Below are 16,636 nucleotides of genomic sequence, written 5' to 3'. Positions count from 1 at the left end.
TCCTGGGGGCCGTGCTGCACCCTGAGGGCTGGGAACGGTGCAGGGACCTGGCATAGCACAGGGCCTGGCACAATCTCAGGCTGAGAGAAGGGGCTGAGGCATTGGGGTGGGCAGGGGGCAAATGGGCATCTGAGGGCAGGGCAGCGCCCTCAGTCCTGCCAGCATCCTCCCACTGAGCCCCACTCCAGGCCTATCTGGAGCCCGGCTGTGCACTGTGAGCAGGGCAGGATGAGAACCAGGTCGTGGGAACCTTCCGTGGGAAAAGGGGCTGGGGGAGCCGGGGGCTGTGCCCGCCTCTACCCTGGGGAGGCCGCGGCTGTGCCAGCCCCGGGGCCACTGGCTGCTGGCCGCAGGTCTTGGCGGCGCATCCGTCCGTCTGTCCACAGGGACCAGTGCTGGACGGCAGAGCCCCGCTCCGCCCTGGGCGGCCCCTCAGAGGAGGGGCCCGCCGCCCCCTCGCCGACCAGCGGGTTTTAACGGGCCGTGCTGGGGCCGTGCGGCAGAGCGGGATCAGCGGGATCAGCGGCAGGGCTGGAACGGCAGCGGCTGGCCGGGAGGATGCAGCCGGACCTCCCCATCAGCGACGTGGTGCTGCGCAGCCCACCAGCCCCCGAGCCAGCCGGCGGCCCCTTCCCCGGCACCGAGGCCACCAAGCCACCCTACAGCTACATCGCCCTCATCACCATGGCCATCCAGAGCGCGCCCGAGCAGCGCATCACCCTCAGTGGCATCTACCGCTACATCATGGGCCGCTTCACCTTCTACCGCGAGAACAAGCAGGGCTGGCAGAACAGCATCCGCCACAACCTGTCCCTCAACGAGTGCTTCGTCAAGGTGCCCCGTGACGACAAGAAGCCTGGCAAGGGCAACTACTGGACCCTGGACCCGGACTGCTACAACATGTTTGAGAATGGCAGCTTCTTGCGGCGCCGCCGGCGCTTCACCAGGAAGAGGGGCCTCCGGGATGCGCCAGGCGCTGAGGGGGATGAGGGGCGCAGGAAGACCCCCAGGCAGCGGGCACGGGGGCTGCCTGCCACCCCGCTGCCTGAGGAGGGGAAGGTAGAGGGGGGCTACGCGTCACCAGCAGCCACGGGGCGCCTGCCAAGCCCTGCCACGCTGTCTGAGGGTGCCGGGGTGCCGGAATGCGCCGAGCCCTGTGCCCGGCGTCAGCCACCCAAGGCCACGCAGCCCTGCCTGTACCTGCCGGACTCGCCACAGCCCAAGGGGCCATTCTTCGCACCCCCCGAGAGCCGCCCGCCCAAGGAGACTGTCTTCCGGGGGCTCCCGGCGGCACTGCAACTGCCCCGTCCAGGTCAGTACCCGCTGCCCGGTGAGCGCCCGGCCCAGCACCCTGCCCTGCTGCCCGCCCTGCTGCCCACCCAGCACAGGGACCCCCCCCAGGACTCACCGGCCACACCAGGCACTCCCCCGGGGCAGCTGGAGGCCGAGGAGCCGGCTGCCCCCGGGCTGGGGACGGGCCAGCCATTCGGGCAGGTGCCACCAGCATTCCCTGGCACCCTCCTGGGCACGGGCAAGCCCCCTGCGTCCTGCTTCCTGGAGGGAGAAGGCTACATGCAGCCCTCCTTGCCCGTGTTCGGCTCCTTCAGCCGGCCGGGGCCCGAGGCGCTGGGCAGCAGCTACCAGTGCCGGGTGCAGGCGCTGAGCTTCTGCGTGAAGGAGCGGCCGTGCGGCACAGCGCTGGAGCATCTCCTGGCCGCAGCCCCCCCGGCCCCCGCCGCCCCCCGCCAGCCACCCTTTGGGGCCGTGGGGCCACGGGCGGGCGAGCAGAAGGAGCCCTGGGGGCCAGGGGCTGCCATCCCACTGCAGGGGGGTAATGGCTACCCCCTGGGGCTGCCCCCCTGCCTCTACCGGACACCTGGCATGTTCTTCTTCGAGTGAGGGACTCCCCACCCTGGTACGCTCCAGCACCCAATAAAGCACATTCCCCAATGCTGCCTCTGTGGTCTCTGTGCCTCACTCGAGGTGGGCAGTGGGCAGGGGCAAGCTGGGGACCCTCTGCCCCAGCCCCAGTGCTGGCTGGGGGACACACATCCCCAAGGCCACCCAGCACAGCCCCCATCCCTGCTGGCCCCTCCACTGGCTGGATAGTGAGGCCGTGGGGACATGGGGCATGGCCTGGGTCAGGGCACCTACATCCAGGTCCTGTGTCCCTGGGAGATGCTGGGGACAAGGTCCTGACACAGTGTGAGGCCGGGAACCTCTGAAGCCCCATGCCATGGTAGTGTGAAGGAACATTGTCCCTGGGGGTCAGGGGGATCTGCTGCAACAGAAGTTATCCCCCAGTGGAGCCTTGCTGTCACTTCCCTGTGCCTGGGACCCTTCCAAGAGCTTGGCTTCACCCCGGGTGCTACACATGGCATAAGTGGCACCAGCCTCACTGTGAGGCCCTGTTCGTGCAGCCGTGTGGCCCCAGAGAGATGCCAGGGAGGCTCTGGGGGTTGTGGCACAGTGTGGGGGCTCTGCTGGGGGGGGGGGGTTCAGGGCTTTCTCCCCTCTCTCTCCCTGCTTGTGGCTGAGCCAGTGCCTGGCTGGGATCCCAACTAGTCCCTGCAGACCCTGAGGCCAGGGCACCCCCAGAGATGGGCTGTGCCAGGGGCTGCAGCTCCGGTGGGAATGGCCAGGAAAGTGGATTCCTCCGACCTGAATCACGCCGGGCGGCTGCCAGTGAGGAGGCACCGGCTGAGTCACCGCTATTGGCACCCGTCTGGGCACAGGGACCTGCCCCAGTTGGCCAGGCTGTGGGACACAGGAGCGGGCAGGGGTCCCCATGCAGCCCCAGGGTGGGACCTGGCCACCAGCCCCTTCCCACACGCTGCTGGGACATCCAAGTCAGCACCTCTGCAGCAGTGGAGCAAGGCCAGAGTGATGCTGGCAAAGTGCAGGGCTGTGCAACTTTCTCCTCATTGGGAGAGTGGGTTCCCCAGGAGCAGCGACCCTACAGCACAGCCAACTCCAGGATATAGGGCTGACAGGAGCTCTCCATGCTGCTGTGGGGAGCAGAATTGTGGTAGAATGCTTCTGGGCCCCCCCAAGGCCAGTGGGACACCAGCTTGGTCAGTCTTGGGGGGGTCTCTGCGAGGTCCATGCTGGCACAGAGGCACAACACTGCCGTCACTCGGGGACCGGGAGCACCGCGGCCGCGTCAGCCCTGTTATCGGTCCCCAGACGGCTGCTGCTGGGCCGTGGCTGTGTCCCAGCCCCGGGCAGGGCAGTGGAGGGGGGCCTCCCTTCGTCATCGGGGACAGCCACTCAACCCTGGGCCTCTCTTTTCTCCCTTTTATTTTTTTCCTACCCAGTGGAAAACAATATTTGAGCGCCTACATCATGCTGGCGTCTCCGGAGTGGCCGGCGGCGAGCGCGGCTGACCTCAGCCCCCTCCTTTGCTCGGTCCCCCGGGGGCGCGGGAGGAAGCGAACGCCGCAGCCGTGCCCAGGGGCCGTCTGGTTCCCACGCAGCGTGGCCGGGCCCATCGCCCGCCCCGGCTGGGAACGCACAGCCCCGGCCTCACGCGGTGCCCGGGATGGGGTTCCCGTGCTGGGAGCAGTGTAGTGCACCCCATTGCCCACCCCGGACCGGGAGATGGGGACCCCCATTCCTCGCAGCCTGCACCACCCGGGGCACGCAGATCAGAGCCATGCGCTCTGCCGGTGCTCCCCTGCCCCACGCCCACCCTGACTCCTGCTCAAGGACCCGCTGCTCTCCCAGCTCTGCCTCCTCCCTGGCTCGCTCCTGGCTCGCAGTGGGTGGCCTGGCCCTCTGCCCACTCGCCTGCTCCCATCCTGGGCTGTGCCGTGGCCAGGACTGTGCTGCACCCAGTCACGGGGCGAACCTGCTGCTGCTGTTGCTGCCAGGTGCCAGTGCCGAGGACTGCCCACTCCCCCTCCCTACCTGTGATGCCTGCAGGGCCCCTTCTTTCTGCGGGCAATGTGGGTGCCACAGAAACTGGGCAGAGGCCCACATGGGGAATGTGTGCTGCTCCAGGCACTGGGGATGGATGCTATGGACACGTGTCTGCACACCCAGACTGTGCTGTGCATTCACAGGAGTGACAAGGACCCCACACAGGAGGGATGGAACTGGCTGCCATGGCCTGTGCTGAACAAGGAGCAGCCCTGTCACTGAGTCCCTCGACCAGATCACTCCACTCCCCAGATCTTTGGGTCCTCACAAGCTGTCCTGCCTCTCAGCTGGGAGCAGGGGATGGGATCACAGCTACTTCTATGGGTGTCAGATCTGTGGCCCCGCTCATCCAGTCTCAGTGGTCCCATGGTGAGAAGGAAGGGGCTGGAGATGCCAAACCTGGGGTGCGGCGTGGAGTCGCCCACCCTGGGACATGCTGGTACCTGTGCATCCCTGTGCAGGGCTGTGTGTACAGGAACTGATGCCCCAGAGCAGCTTGGGGTGCCAGGAGTGTCTGGGGGCAATGATCCATCTGGGAGCGCCACGGCCACCCTGCAGCCCCTGTGGCCAGCCGGGGCCAGGGCTGGGACCGGGCGATGCGCAGCTCCTGGGGCCAGACAGGAAGGAGACGTCACCGCCGCGGAGCGTAACTCAAACCAGATGGGGCTGCGCTGGCGTCCAGGCCTGCGGGGTGGTCACCGACAGGAACCGGTCAAAGGCTGCCGGCAGGAAGCGGCTGGGAGGGACGCCCGCGGTGGGAGCCGCAGTCCAGGCTCTGGCAGCCTTAACCACTTCGGGGCTGGTCGCAGACCCCCTGGGCAGAGGGGCACCGGCACCCACCAGCCCTTGCCTGGGCATCCCACCCCCTGTGGGCAGATGCTGAACCTGTGAGGACACCTCTGACTCACAGCTGACTATCCATCCATCTATCCACCCATCCATTCATTTCCCCTTGTCCCAGCACAGCTCAGAGCTGGGGGGTGCAGAGACCAGGACCCCTCAGCTCTGTGCCTGCACAGCCCTCCCTGGGATGTACCAGGTGGTCCCCATCCCCAGCATACCCTCTCCAACCCCTCTACCCCAGGGATGAGATGCTGCTTCCCATCCTCATCTCGCTTACCCCATGGCTGCAGGACTCTTGCAGGTGGGAGTGGGGCCTCAGACCCCCAGAATGGCAGGTGTGGGCTGTGGGCAGACCTGTACATTTATTTACAAGAAGGCAAGCGCCGGGCAGGGCTCCATCATGGGGCAGAGTCCCACCAGCTGTGGCCCCTGCCCAGTGGGGACAAGCCTGAAGCCCCTTTCCACTGCTGCAGCCAGTGGGGCTGGAGGGCCATTGTCTCCCTGTGTTTCTCCCCAGGGTTTTTCCAGCAGGCACAGAGGGCACAGGTGGCCCCCGAGAAAACACACAGTCCTCGCTTGGGTGGGCTCAGCAGTGGTGAAAGCCAAAATTGAGGCATCCCCTGCCAGCCCTCCATCCACTCCCGCAGTGGGCCAAGGCTGGATGTTGCAAATCCCAGGGGATGCACATCCTCTGGGAGCAGCAGGGGAGCCCTGAGGGGTGCAGGCAGAGGGGACGGGGGGTCAGGGCGAGGCGGGGGAGCAGGGGCAGCACCCCTTTTCCCCATCCCGGCGGGTCCCGGGGAGCCCCCGCCCGCGGCGGGGGGAGCTGGCGGCCGCAGCCGGAGCGGCGGAGCGGTTCCGGTGTGTTGGTGGTCGGGTGAGCGGCGCTGGCCGGAGCGGGGAGCCCAGGCCAGCTGCTCTGCATTAGCCCGCCTCGCTCATCGCGATCTGGCGGGGACGGGTGAAGCAGAGGTTGTGTTTTTTCCCCCCGCTGGCAGAGGCGAAGGGCAGGGAGGGCAGGAGGAACACAAAGCCTCCTTCTTCCCTCGCTGGCTCCCAGCTGGGGACGCCTCTGGAAGTGTGCTTGCCGCTTCCTCCCTTCCTGTGCGAGCAGCAGCTCAGGGCCAGCTCCGCTCCCACATGCCCAGCCGGCCAGGGAGGAGGTGCTTCAGCCTTAGCTCCGGTGCCAAGGCAGGGTGAGGGTCCACCGTTCCCTCCAGCATCATCGCCGAGCCACAGAGCTGGGAAGGGAGGTCGGGCAGCGCGGAGACCAGCGGCAGTGAAGGCAGGGCAGGGCAGGGCTGCGGCATTTACAGGCAGAGAGGGCACGTTTTGGGTCCAAGAGCAGCAAGCACCAGGTGGCCGAGGCAGAGGGGTCACGCCGGAATGGCCTTTCCTCCTCCAAGGGCACGGGAAGGAAGCGTGAGCGGAGCAGAGACGCTGCAGGTCGGGCATCACACAGCCAGGCCAGGGGGGAGATCAGAAACCTCCTCTCCAGAGCAGCCTCACAGTCCGAGGAAATATCAGTGGGGGCATTGGCTCGGTGGGAACAGCGTAGGCTGGAGCCCCAGGAGCCCCAGAGGTCCTGAGCCTGAGCCCTCAGCAGAGGGTCCTGAGCTCAGAAATGCTGGTCGGAGTGGGATGAGCTCAGCAGAGCTGCTGCAGGTGAGGATCCCAGCAGGGTCCTGGCCCCCAAGCGGTCTCACAGCTGCTGGATGCCAGGCAGGGGCAGCCCCAGGGATGCAGCAGAGCAGCCTCGTGGTGACAGTGGCACAGAGCAGGGGTGTGACGTGGGCACCAGAGCAGAATCCAGCACAGCACGGGCAGGGAGGGTGCAGACCACCCCCAGCTCCTGGCCCCATGCTGAGAAGCTGGGAAATCAGAGAGGTCCTGCTGCTGTCCAAAAGCAAGACTGATGTGGGACCCTCTCCAACACTTCCTCTCTGGCCTTGGCCCCCCTGGAAGCCCAAGCTCAGACGCCCAGCGCCGTCAGGGACCCTGAGCTGGTGATCTTCCTGAAGCGGTTGGCAGCACACACCCCGATGAAGTTTTTCTGTAAAAGGGAAGAGGAAAGATGCTCATCCTATTGTGAGGACTGTGGCTCTGGAGGCTGAGCCAGACCCCATTCTTGGGCTTGACACCACTCCTGCCCCTAAAAGTGGGTTTTCGGATCCACTCAGGAGAGACGACCACAAAGGGATCTAAGCTTGAGGGGGGTCTCACCTCACAGGCACCCACACGAGGACTCTGGAGCTGGGGAGCCCTCCCTCCAGGCTGCCAGCAGCACAGCAAGGCAGAGCCACCCTCCACGTCCCAGATGCCATCCACCAGGACAGACAGAGACTGGCAGCCCCTCTACCAGCCCCCTCAGAAGGTGTGGACCCTCATCCCCATTCCGGCCCCCCTCACCTTCCAGCGCCGCCTCATGACGTATTTCTTGAGCAGCACCTGGGACTTGAGGCGCCGGTTGGACTGCTTGGCCTTTTCTGCCAGATTATTGAGCCAGGGATGCTGCAGGCACTGGTCGGCGCTCATCCGGGCACTGGGGGAGAGAGGAGCCCACGTCACCCCTGCTGGAGCCCCTCACCCCCAACCACCCCCTTCTCCAGCTGCCCCAGAGCCCCTAAAACCCAGAGAGAGGAAAAACCTGCAGAGAGAAACCAGCCAAAAGGATGTGCCCAGGGACCAGTGGGGCTGGGCAGGACCTCAGGGGATCCAGCTTGTCCTGCAGGGTAGGTGTCCCCTGGAGGGATGTGGGACTCTGTTGGGGACAGTCAGCAGCGGGGCAGGGCCCCGTGGGGTTCACTGGGTGCAGGACCCAGGGGTGGCTGCAGAGGCAGGGCACGGTACCCAGGGCAGCTCTGGGGATGCCCACCCCAGGACCCCAGTGGCCACTGCCGACTTCACACCTTTTATCCTTGATGATGAGGTTTGAGACGAAGTCCTTGGCCTCATTGGAGACGCTCTCAAAGGTCTCCTCATCGAAGTACCAGTTGGCAGCCAGGACGTTGTTGAGCGTCTCGGTGTCGTCATCACCCAAGAAGGGGGAGAGGCCACTGAGCCTGGGGGTGCAGGGGGGTGAGGAGCTGGGTGCTTTCAGGCTTCAGCACCTTCCAGACCCCCCAGAATGGAGCCACTCTGCCCAGGGCTGCCCCAGGGAGGTCATGTGGGGCTGGGTGCCTGGGGACAGCTCTGTGCCCCAGGCAGCTCTGCCCCAGCACCCTGGCCCCCTGTCCAGCCCTGGCAGCCCCCACCCAGCCCTGACGTACAGCATGTAGGTGATGACACCCATGCTCCACATGTCTGTGGAGTAGGAGACCTGCTCGTAGTTGACCACCTCAGGGGAGAGGAATTCAGGGGTGCCGAAGTTCACCTTCAGCTTCTCGTTGGGGTTGTACCTGCAGCCAGGGGGGACACATCAGCAGGAGGGGCACAGGCTGCTCCCCCAAACCACTGCCCCTCTCCAGCCGAGTGCTGCCCTCCCAACCCTCCCATGCCAGCCAGGGAGAGCTGTGGCCAAAGCAATGGCCTAGAGCGGGTCTTGGGCACCCCAAGGGCACAGAGAGGTGTGTGACAGGAGCAGGGAGGGAGCTGAGGGGGAAAACCTCACCTTCGAGCCAGCCCAAAGTCGATGATCTTCACCATGTGTCCGGTGGCAGAGACACAGAGGATGTTCTCAGGCTGTGGGAACAGGGTGACCATTGCCCCCCGCCAAGAGGGGACATCCCCACTGCACAGATCCCGTGGCCGACCCACACCGGAGCGATGCTGACCCACAGGCATCCCTCCTACAGCTGGCCAGTGTCCTGCTGTCCCCCCCTGGCCCCTGTCACTGTCACCCCCCAGCCCCACACCTTGAGGTCGAGGTGGAGGACGTGCATGTGGTGCATGAAGCGGATGCCCTCGCAGATCTGCCGGACGAACACCATGCAGTCCACCTCCGTCAGGTGGTAGTCGTCGTCGATGATCCGCTCAAAGAGCTCACCGCCCTCCACGCTGTGTGGGGAAGGATCATGAGGTCACCTTAGAGGGGCTCTCTGCCCCAAACCGTCCTGCTGCAGAGCCCTCTCTCTCTGCCCCGGGACCTGACCCAGCCCCACCGTGGAGACGCTGAGCAGAGCCACAGTGAGATGTGTTCATGCTGGGGTTGGACACCCCCAGGGCAGGCACAGGGGGGTTACCCTGGGACCCCTCAGCTGCCCAGCAGTTTGTAGAGTAGAACAGCCCCAGCACAGCCTCAGCCTCCCTGGGGCAAGTAGTCAGGGGAAAGGGAGCAGCACCAGGTGGAGCTGGCTCATCTCCACCCTCAACTCAACTATGATGGAGGGAGATGCTGTCCCGGCGGGGCAGAGCCTAAGCCTGGAACGGGGAGGTGCCCAAGAAGGGAAAGGAAAGGACATTCCTTGGGGCCAACCTTCTGCTTGGTCAGGGGCTGGCACATCTGCTCTAAGTCTGGCGCATCCCCCATAACGGTGCCCCTCACCCAGGCATCAGGCCTGGTGGGACACCGTCCCAGCACTCACAATTCCATGAAGAGGATGATCTCCCGGGAAGTCTCGATGGCGTCGTAGAGCTGGATGAGGTTGCGGTGGTTCAGCTGGTTCATCACGTCGATCTCCAGCAGCACCATCTCCTGCGGAAGGAGCCCCGAGGTGGTGTGGGGTGTCAGCCCTGCCCGTGCCACCAGGACAGGCTGTCACAGAGCCAGGGACACACAGGGCACAACGCTGCCAGCCCCCGCCTCGGCCATGCCATCGTGGCCAGGAGGACCCCCAGCCCAGCATCTTTCAGACCTTGTCCTTGGGTCCCTGCTTCCTGATCACTTTGGCTGCCAACTTGAGCCCAGTCTCCTTCTCCGTGCACGTGTGGACTTCACCAAACTTGCCCCTGGGGAGGGAGAGAGGGAGAGGTGCCCAGGCTATCAGCTACCCAGTGTTCTGGGGACCCCAGCACTGCACTGGGGTGCTGCCCAACGCTCCCCCCTGCACCCATCCTGCCCCAGGCACCCACCCCATCACAACCAGGGGAGTCCCATCCACCCACAGCTAGTGCCCAAGGCTGGAGGGCAACTTGGGGCGGTGCCAGGGGAAGGTGGGCATCCTTCCCCCTCCTGGGGCCCCTCCTTACCCCCCCAGGATGTCCTTGGAGTTGAGGCTGAACTGGGAGCTGACGCTGCCGGAGTGCAGGGTGACGGTGCGATGCACAAAGGGCGCTGGTGGTGGAGGGACGTCGTCTGCCCAGAGAGGAGGGATGGGGTGAGATGGGGGTGTCCTGTCCAGGGGACCCCAGTGCTGAGCACCCCAGGGTGCCCTGGTGTGAGGTGAAGGCAGACACCCAGCCAAGCCCATGGGTGCAGGATGCAGCTGGGTAGAGTGCTGGGCTGCCAACCAGGGGCTCCTGGCTGGGGCTGCACTTGGGATGCAGCATCCCCCAAAGGGTCCCTTGCTACTGCCCACAGCATGGCAAGGTGATGCAAGTCACCCACCTGGCTCTGTGGCACTCACCCTGCTCCATGGCATCCACTCCCACCATCCCATGTGTCACGTTTGCCCTCTCCAGGCCACTCTGCTGCCTGCCACCCACTCTAGGCCACTCCTCCTCCTCCACACCACCACTGCCTCCTGCTTGCCCTCCCAGGACAGACCCCACACACAGGGCACTCATTCCTGAGCCACCCTTTCCCTGCAGAGTCCAGGAGCTGGCCTCACAAGGATCCCAACAAGCACTCACTGCCCCCAAGCCCTGCCATCCCCACAAGGACAGTGGTGCAGGACACAGGGACACAGTGTGCCCTGCCACTGGCCAGAAGGTCACTGTCACTCCCCAGGCTCCTCTTCCTCACAGTCAGTGTGGCTGGACAGCCCGGGAGGGGACACGACGCATTTAGCCCTGTTTACAGTGAAAGGGGAGCTCGAAGGCCACCAGGCAGGTGACAAGCCAAGGGCAGGAGCTGGCAGCATGGAGGGCAGTGCAGACAGCAGGCAGGGCCATGGGGTCCCCGGTCTGTCATCCCACAGAGGGTCCAGGGGGGCAAGGACAAGGCAGGCAACCTCATGCCCTTACCCAGTATTTCAAAAGGGTCTTCCTTCCCGAAATCAGGGGTGAGGTAGGGGCTGGGGGGTGGCTTTGCCTCTGTTGAGGGTGGTTGCCCTTCAGGTTCAGGTTGCTCTGCAACCCCAGCGGGATCTGGGGGCTTCCCTGTGGCACTGGGCACTGTCCTGTCCTGTGGGGTGCTGTGGGGCTGCAGGTCCCCCATGGCTGGCGGGGCAGGGCCGGGCTCTGTCAGACCCTCTTTCGGCTCTGCCACCGTGGTTTCCTCTGGAATCATCTCCAACTCCGCCACCTCTGCCCAGGGCTGCTCCTCCCTGGAAGCAGGAGAGGGAGGTGAGCAGAGCCCAGCCAGCAGCCCCCGAGCCCAAGCACCCACCTCTGCCTGGAGGGACCCAGGGCTCCCTGGAGCAGCGAGGGGCATCCCCCCATCCCAGGAGGGTGCAGGTACCTGTGGCAAGTGGCCGGGCAGCTCAGGCTCTGCAGCAGAGCCGGGCGTGGGGGCTCAGGGACCCTTGGTGGCTGTTTCTCCATCCCCTTTGGTTCTTCCTCCCTTTCACCCTGAGCCTTCACAGTGACCATGGCTGCTGCCTCTGTGGGCTCCTCAGCCCCATCTCCAGCCTCCGCTGCAGCTGCAGGGGCCTCCACCTCAGCAGCTTTCTTCCCTCCATCCCGAGCCTTTGCAGCCACTGGGACCTTCTCCTTTGCAGGATCTTTCCCTTCACCCCCAGCCTTTGATGCAACTGTGTTTTTTTCTACCTTCGCAGTTTTCTTCCCTCCATCCTGTGCCTTCACAGCTGCAGGGGCTTTCTCCTTTGCAGGTTCTTTTTTACCTCCACCTTGAGCCATTTTTGCAGCTGGGATTTTTTCTGTCTTTGCTGCTGCCTTCTCTCCATCCTGAGCCATGGCAGCATCTGGGGCTTTCTCCTTTGCAGGAATTATGGCTTTCTCCTTCACTGGAGCTGAGTCTTTGTCCTTCTCGGGAGCTGGAGCCTTGTCCTTTGTGGGAGCCGGAGCCTTCTCCTTCATGGGCTCCTCTTTGCCTCCATCTGGAGTCTTTTTTACTGCTGGAGCTTTTTCTGCCTTTATCACTTTATTCTCCCCACACTGAGCCTTTGCAGCAGCCGGGGCCTTCTCCTTCACAGAAGCTGTAATTTTCTCCTTTGGAGCCTTGTTATCAGCTGGGGCTTGCTCTGCCTTTGCAGCTTGCTTCCCTCCATCTGAAGGTTTAGCAGCGGCTGGGACCTTCTCCTTTGCAACCACTGTGGTTTTCTCGTTTGGAAGCTCTCCTTTGCCTCCATCCTGAGCCTGAGCTGCAGCCAAGGCTGCCTCCTCTGTGGATTTTGCCTTCTCTCCTTCAGAGTTTGCTGCAGCTGGAGCCTTCTTCTCCGTGGGCTCTGCTTTCCCACCACCCTCAGCCCCTGACCCCCCAGGGGCTTGCTCTTTCCTGAGCTTGTCCTTTTCTCCATCTTGAGCCTCAGTTACAGCTGGGCCCTTCCCCTCCGTGGGTGCTGCCTGCCCTCCTTCAGGCTGTCCCAGAGCCTTCTCCTCCCTGGGCTCATCCTTCTCTCCATCCTTGGCCTTGGCAGCAGCTGAAGCCTTTCCTCCTTTAGGTTCTCTTGCAGCTGGAGTTTTCTTCTTCCTAGACTCATCCTTCTCTCCATCCTTAGCCTTGGCAGCAGCTGGAGCTTTTCCTCCTTTTTGCTCCCCTGCAGCTGGAGCTTTCTTCTTCCCAGGCTCATCCTTCTCACCCTTCCCCCTGTCCTGAGCCTTGGCAGGAGCCGGAGCCTTCCCCTCCATGGGTGCTGCCTTCCCTCCTTTAGGTTCTTCTACAGCTGGAGCTTTCGTCTTCCCAGGCTCATCCTTCTCCTCCTTTCCTACACCCTGGGCCTCGGTGGCAGCCAGCACCTTCTCCCCCACGGATGGTGCCTGTTCTCCATTGTGCTGCACAGTCGAAGCCTCCTCTCCTGGCACTGCTTCCCGTCCATCCCGGGGCTCTGGAGCAGACAGGGCTGTTCCCCGTTCAGGTTCTGGTTTCCCTCTTCCAGCCTCTCCTGCCGCCTTCTCCTGCCCAAGCTCATCTGTCCCCTCTTGGGGCTGGGCAGCCTGGGGGGCGGCGGAGGCTGCGCTGCCCTCTGCTTCAGTGGGGGCCGTGCCACCGGCCCCCCCGGTGTCGGCACCATCCTCCCCACCGCCCCGCTCCATGGGGGCTCTCCGGGCAGGGGGAGGCTGCCCCGCGGCGCTCCCGCTTCGGCGAGGCTCCTGCGGGAGAGAAAGCAGCAGCTGGGGGCTCGCCGGACCCTACTCCCTGCTCACAGGGGCACGGCTCCGCTCCTGCTGGGATGAGCTGCTGCCACGCAGCCGGGAACCGTGTCCCCACCGCCCAGCCGGCGGCTCCCGGGCTGGTGGCACCGAGCCAGGGGCCCCACGTGGCCACCGTTCCCGGCACCGTCCCATTGTGCCCCGATATCTGCCCCGCGGTGACTGATCGATGGCCTGACGCCGGCACCTGTCACCGGGTGCCTGGGGCCCCCGACGTGCAAACAGCCAGCGCGGCGCGGCCAGGGTGACAATTTAAGGCCACATCCCACCATGGCGGGGCAGGCTGGCGGGTGGGGAGCAGGAGAGGTGAGCATTCCCAGCACGGCCCCAACAGTGCTGGCCCCCAAACCACACAACCACACAGGCAAACCCCATCTGCTCAGGGGCTCTGTGGATCCCCAGACCCAGCAGCCGTCAGCGCTGCTTGTCCCCCTGCCCTGGGGTAACCAAGTCCTCCAAGGGGACCTGTTGGTGCCCATGTGTCTGCGTGGAGCTCCAGCTCAACACCTGATCCCCAAATCCCTGCTCTGCCCTGGGCTTCGCTGCCCTCCCATGCCCGGTCACCTCCTCTCACCCTGTCCCGAAACACCCACCCTGTGCAGCCACCCAGAGGCCAGGACAGCCCAGCCCCAGAATAAACCCACCAGCAACCATCTCAATAACAGGGAAGTTGCTGGCTGGTCTTACTGGAGCAGGCCCTGGGAGAGCATTCCTAGATCCCACAGCTCAGCCCGGGGAGCCTGAGGAGTCAGAGGTGTTCCTCCCAGGGCTGGGGGTTTCACTATCCTCAGGTCCCCCCACGCCATGCCCCAAGTGAGCGGCCACAGAGACCCCCCAGCCCCTTTACCTGGGTCCTGGTGCAGCGGGTGGTCAGGGGGGCAGCATCCGCACTGCGGCAGCGCCGGAGGGAGCAGCCTCTTCTATCCCGGGTGTAACGGAGCCGGATTAGTGCGGGCAGAGGAGGATCCTTTACAGCAGCAGGAGCCGTCCCGCTTCGCCTTTCCCAGCACCTGTTGCTGCTGGAGCCCGTTCAAAGGACACGCCACTCTCGCCTGTCCCTCGTGGGCTGGGGACACGCAGACACAGGGCAGGGGATGGGGACAGACCTCCCTCCTGCCCCAGCACAGCACCACAGGGAGGTCTGGCACTGGGCACGGTGGCACCCTGAAACCATCCCATGACTGTGGCCTGGGCAATCTGGACAGGGTCCAGGTGGCCAAGGTCTTCCAAGGTGCTCACAGGTGACACAAGGCAGCCACTGGCCAACCCATGGGGATGGTGGCCACAAGCAGCTGGTGATGGTGCTGGTCCTCTGTGCTCACCTTGCCTGCAGCACCTCCCAGGAGGATGTGACCCTGGCTGGGCAGGGGAAGGGACAGTGCTGCTGCTCCATATTGCCAAATCCCAGCTCCCAGTGAGCCAGCAGCATCTGTGAACCATGGGCTGGGGTCAGGCTTTGCCAGAGGAGCTGTGGTTCACATGTGGCATTGAGAGTGAGACGAGTCAGGGTGGAGTCATGACTGTCCCACCTGTCCCTGCCCGGGCCTCAGGCACCCACCATCACCACCTTTGTGCAAAAGCAATACTTGCTCAGTGGGGCACAGTCAGAGGCTCCTGAGCAAACATGGTGCTCTCCCACTCCAGCCTTCACAGTTTGGATTTGTTGCTTCCCTGAGCCCAGCTCCTTTCCCAAAATCCAGGGCAGGACCTGGAATGTGACGAGGACCATCAGGGATGATGCAGGAGCAGGCGCACAGCTCCAACCCCCAGTGCTTATGCAGTCGTGCACATGCAGAGGTTGGAGCATCCACACCCACAGCTCTTGGGGACTGCGACACCCACACTGCCCATTCCTGTGGTGAACAGGAGTCCCCCCACCTCGGCCTCCACAGGGCCTGCTGTCAGGAATAACCAGCCAGACACTGTGCCTGGGCAGCAGGGACTCTGCCCACCGACTGTCATCGCCAATATACAGTTTGTAATTGCCTCTCCCTTCCTCCGGCCGAGGGCTGCCAGACACCTGGAGGCCACCAGTGTCACTTCAGGCACGTACTGCCACCACTCCGCCAGCCTTCGGCTCTGCACCCTCCCAGCAAACCCTGGGTGGAAGGAGCACATCCCCACAGCCACTCCAAAGGCAGGGGGCAGGAGCCCAAATGCCACAGCCGTGCCCCACAGCTCCCTTGAGCTGCTGGTGCAGTGAACACTGGGATAAAAAACCCTCTCCAAGCAGAGGAGCACCCGCCTGGACACCAGCCAGACTTCCCAGGATGCTTGCAATCTTACACGCTCCCTGGGAGCAAGGTTGGTGCCTGGTGAGGAAACTTAGGGAGATGGTGACAAAGCAAAGCCCTGGGAGCAGGCACTGGCAGCCATGGAAATCATTCTCCAAAGGTCAGTTGTTGACCAGGTTTGGCATTATTACAGACAAAATTCGTTTGTGGGCAGAGGGAAATAAGCTGAAATCAGACCCCTCAGCAGAATTGAAAAGTAGGAGGTGTTGCACCCCAGGATTTTGGATGCCTTGGTCCAAAACCCCACACCCCAGGGAGCAGCACAGTGATGTGTCTCTCAGTCACCACTCAGGGTTCTCAGCCTGGGCTTTTCTTTTTTTTTTTCCCCCCCTTCCCATTCAGGAATTTAAGCCAGAGCCTACATTGGCTGCAGCTGGAAAACAGCCTGTCCTGGGGATATCTGGCAGTGCCTCAAGCACGCCGTTCCTTAGCGACGCCGTTGTCACAACTGCGGCAGCACACTTTAACCTTTACGCTTTCCACGGGAAGGGAGGCTCTGCGGGGCCAAAGCCGGCCCCGTTCCCTGGGAAACTCTACACCCCTGGCTAAATTGAGCAGCAGGGCAGGCTGAACAACATCCCCACCTGAATCCCAGCCATGCCACTGTAACACAAACCAGCCAGGCTGGCGGGCCTGGCGGGCACAGCTTAACTGCTTCCATCGGCGCCCAGGGCTTCCACGACGCGCTGCCACCTTGCCGTGACAGGCGCCATCAAGGTGATGGGGAAAGACGAGGAAAAACCCCATCATCGGCAGAGGGGCACCCAGAGCTACGCAGCACCTTGAGGACAGGAACACAGCCACCGGTGGCAGCACCAGTGCGGGCTTGAAGCACCAGGAGCCACCCACATGCAAGGGGTCCTCGCCACACTGGCAACCAACAAGGTTTCCTGGTAGAGAGGGGAGGGACAAGCAAAGCTGTGATTTGAGAACATCATCAAGCCTTTTCATAAAGACTTCATTCACTAGATAGTCAGATCTTGCAATTCAACATAAAAGTCCAAGAAGACGTTGCCTTTCAGTTACAGCTCTAGTCTGAGTTCAGCAAATTACTTTGATAAGAAATTATTTTGGGTACAGCTCAACTAGAAATGCATCAGAGGAAGATCTTGTATCCAGCTCTCCTCCCCTCCTCCCACTCCTTGCTCTCAAGGAAGGTGTGGAAAGGAGATGGGGTTTGAGTTCTGGAATGCAAGGGAAAATCACCT

At 63.6% G+C, this 16,636-nt stretch overlaps 2 protein-coding genes across 3 annotated transcripts; one reads left to right on the top strand and one right to left on the bottom strand.

Moving 5' to 3' along the window:
• Positions 1-523: 523 nt before the first annotated feature.
• FOXS1 (forkhead box S1) lies at positions 524-1,950 on the top strand. The gene has a single exon (XM_027894975.1). The coding sequence runs from the start codon at positions 559-561 to the stop codon at positions 1,897-1,899; it is 1,341 nt and encodes a 446-aa protein (XP_027750776.1). The 5' UTR covers positions 524-558; the 3' UTR covers positions 1,900-1,950.
• Positions 1,951-6,239: 4,289 nt separating this feature from the next.
• Positions 6,240-13,017, bottom strand: MYLK2 (myosin light chain kinase 2). Of its 2 annotated transcripts, none has more exons than XM_027895033.1 (12): positions 12,463-13,017; positions 11,264-12,210; positions 10,828-11,129; positions 9,892-9,997; positions 9,558-9,651; positions 9,288-9,397; positions 8,619-8,760; positions 8,375-8,445; positions 8,034-8,162; positions 7,674-7,826; positions 7,174-7,306; positions 6,240-6,817 (listed from the first exon to the last, which is right to left on the bottom strand). In XM_027895033.1, exons 1-12 carry the CDS (start codon positions 13,015-13,017, stop codon positions 6,737-6,739), a joined length of 2,823 nt encoding a protein of 940 aa, XP_027750834.1. In that variant the 3' UTR covers positions 6,240-6,736. The 2 variants fall into 2 exon arrangements, with proteins under 2 accessions (XP_027750834.1, XP_027750833.1); XM_027895032.1 differs by having other exon boundaries at positions 11,264-12,393; positions 12,484-13,017.
• Positions 13,018-16,636: the final 3,619 nt, after the last annotated feature.

Source organism: Empidonax traillii, unplaced genomic scaffold (genome assembly GCF_003031625.1).
Source record: "Empidonax traillii isolate 1590-97213 ecotype Southwest subspecies unplaced genomic scaffold, ASM303162v1 scaffold448:size1359114, whole genome shotgun sequence".
In the NCBI taxonomy this organism is placed as follows: domain Eukaryota; kingdom Metazoa; phylum Chordata; class Aves; order Passeriformes; family Tyrannidae; genus Empidonax; species Empidonax traillii.
Note: the sequence above shows the minus strand (reverse complement) of the source record. Positions and strands in the feature narration are given on the sequence as shown.

What these genes read in the sequence shown, in the direction of transcription:
- FOXS1 (XM_027894975.1), top strand. Translation starts at nt 559, where the DNA reads ATGCAGCCGGACCTCCCCATCAGCGACGTGGTGCTGCGCAGCCCACCA.
- MYLK2 (XM_027895032.1), bottom strand. Translation starts at nt 13,017, where the DNA reads ATGGAGCGGGGCGGTGGGGAGGATGGTGCCGACACCGGGGGGGCCGGT. An exon ending in AGCAGGGACCCAAGGACAAG is followed by an intron (nt 9,398 to 9,557) that starts GTCTGAAAGATG and finishes CTCCTTCCGCAG; the next exon opens with GAGATGGTGCTGCTGGAGAT. An exon ending in GACTTTGGGCTGGCTCGAAG is followed by an intron (nt 8,163 to 8,374) that starts GTGAGGTTTTCC and finishes CCCTGGCTGCAG; the next exon opens with GTACAACCCCAACGAGAAGC.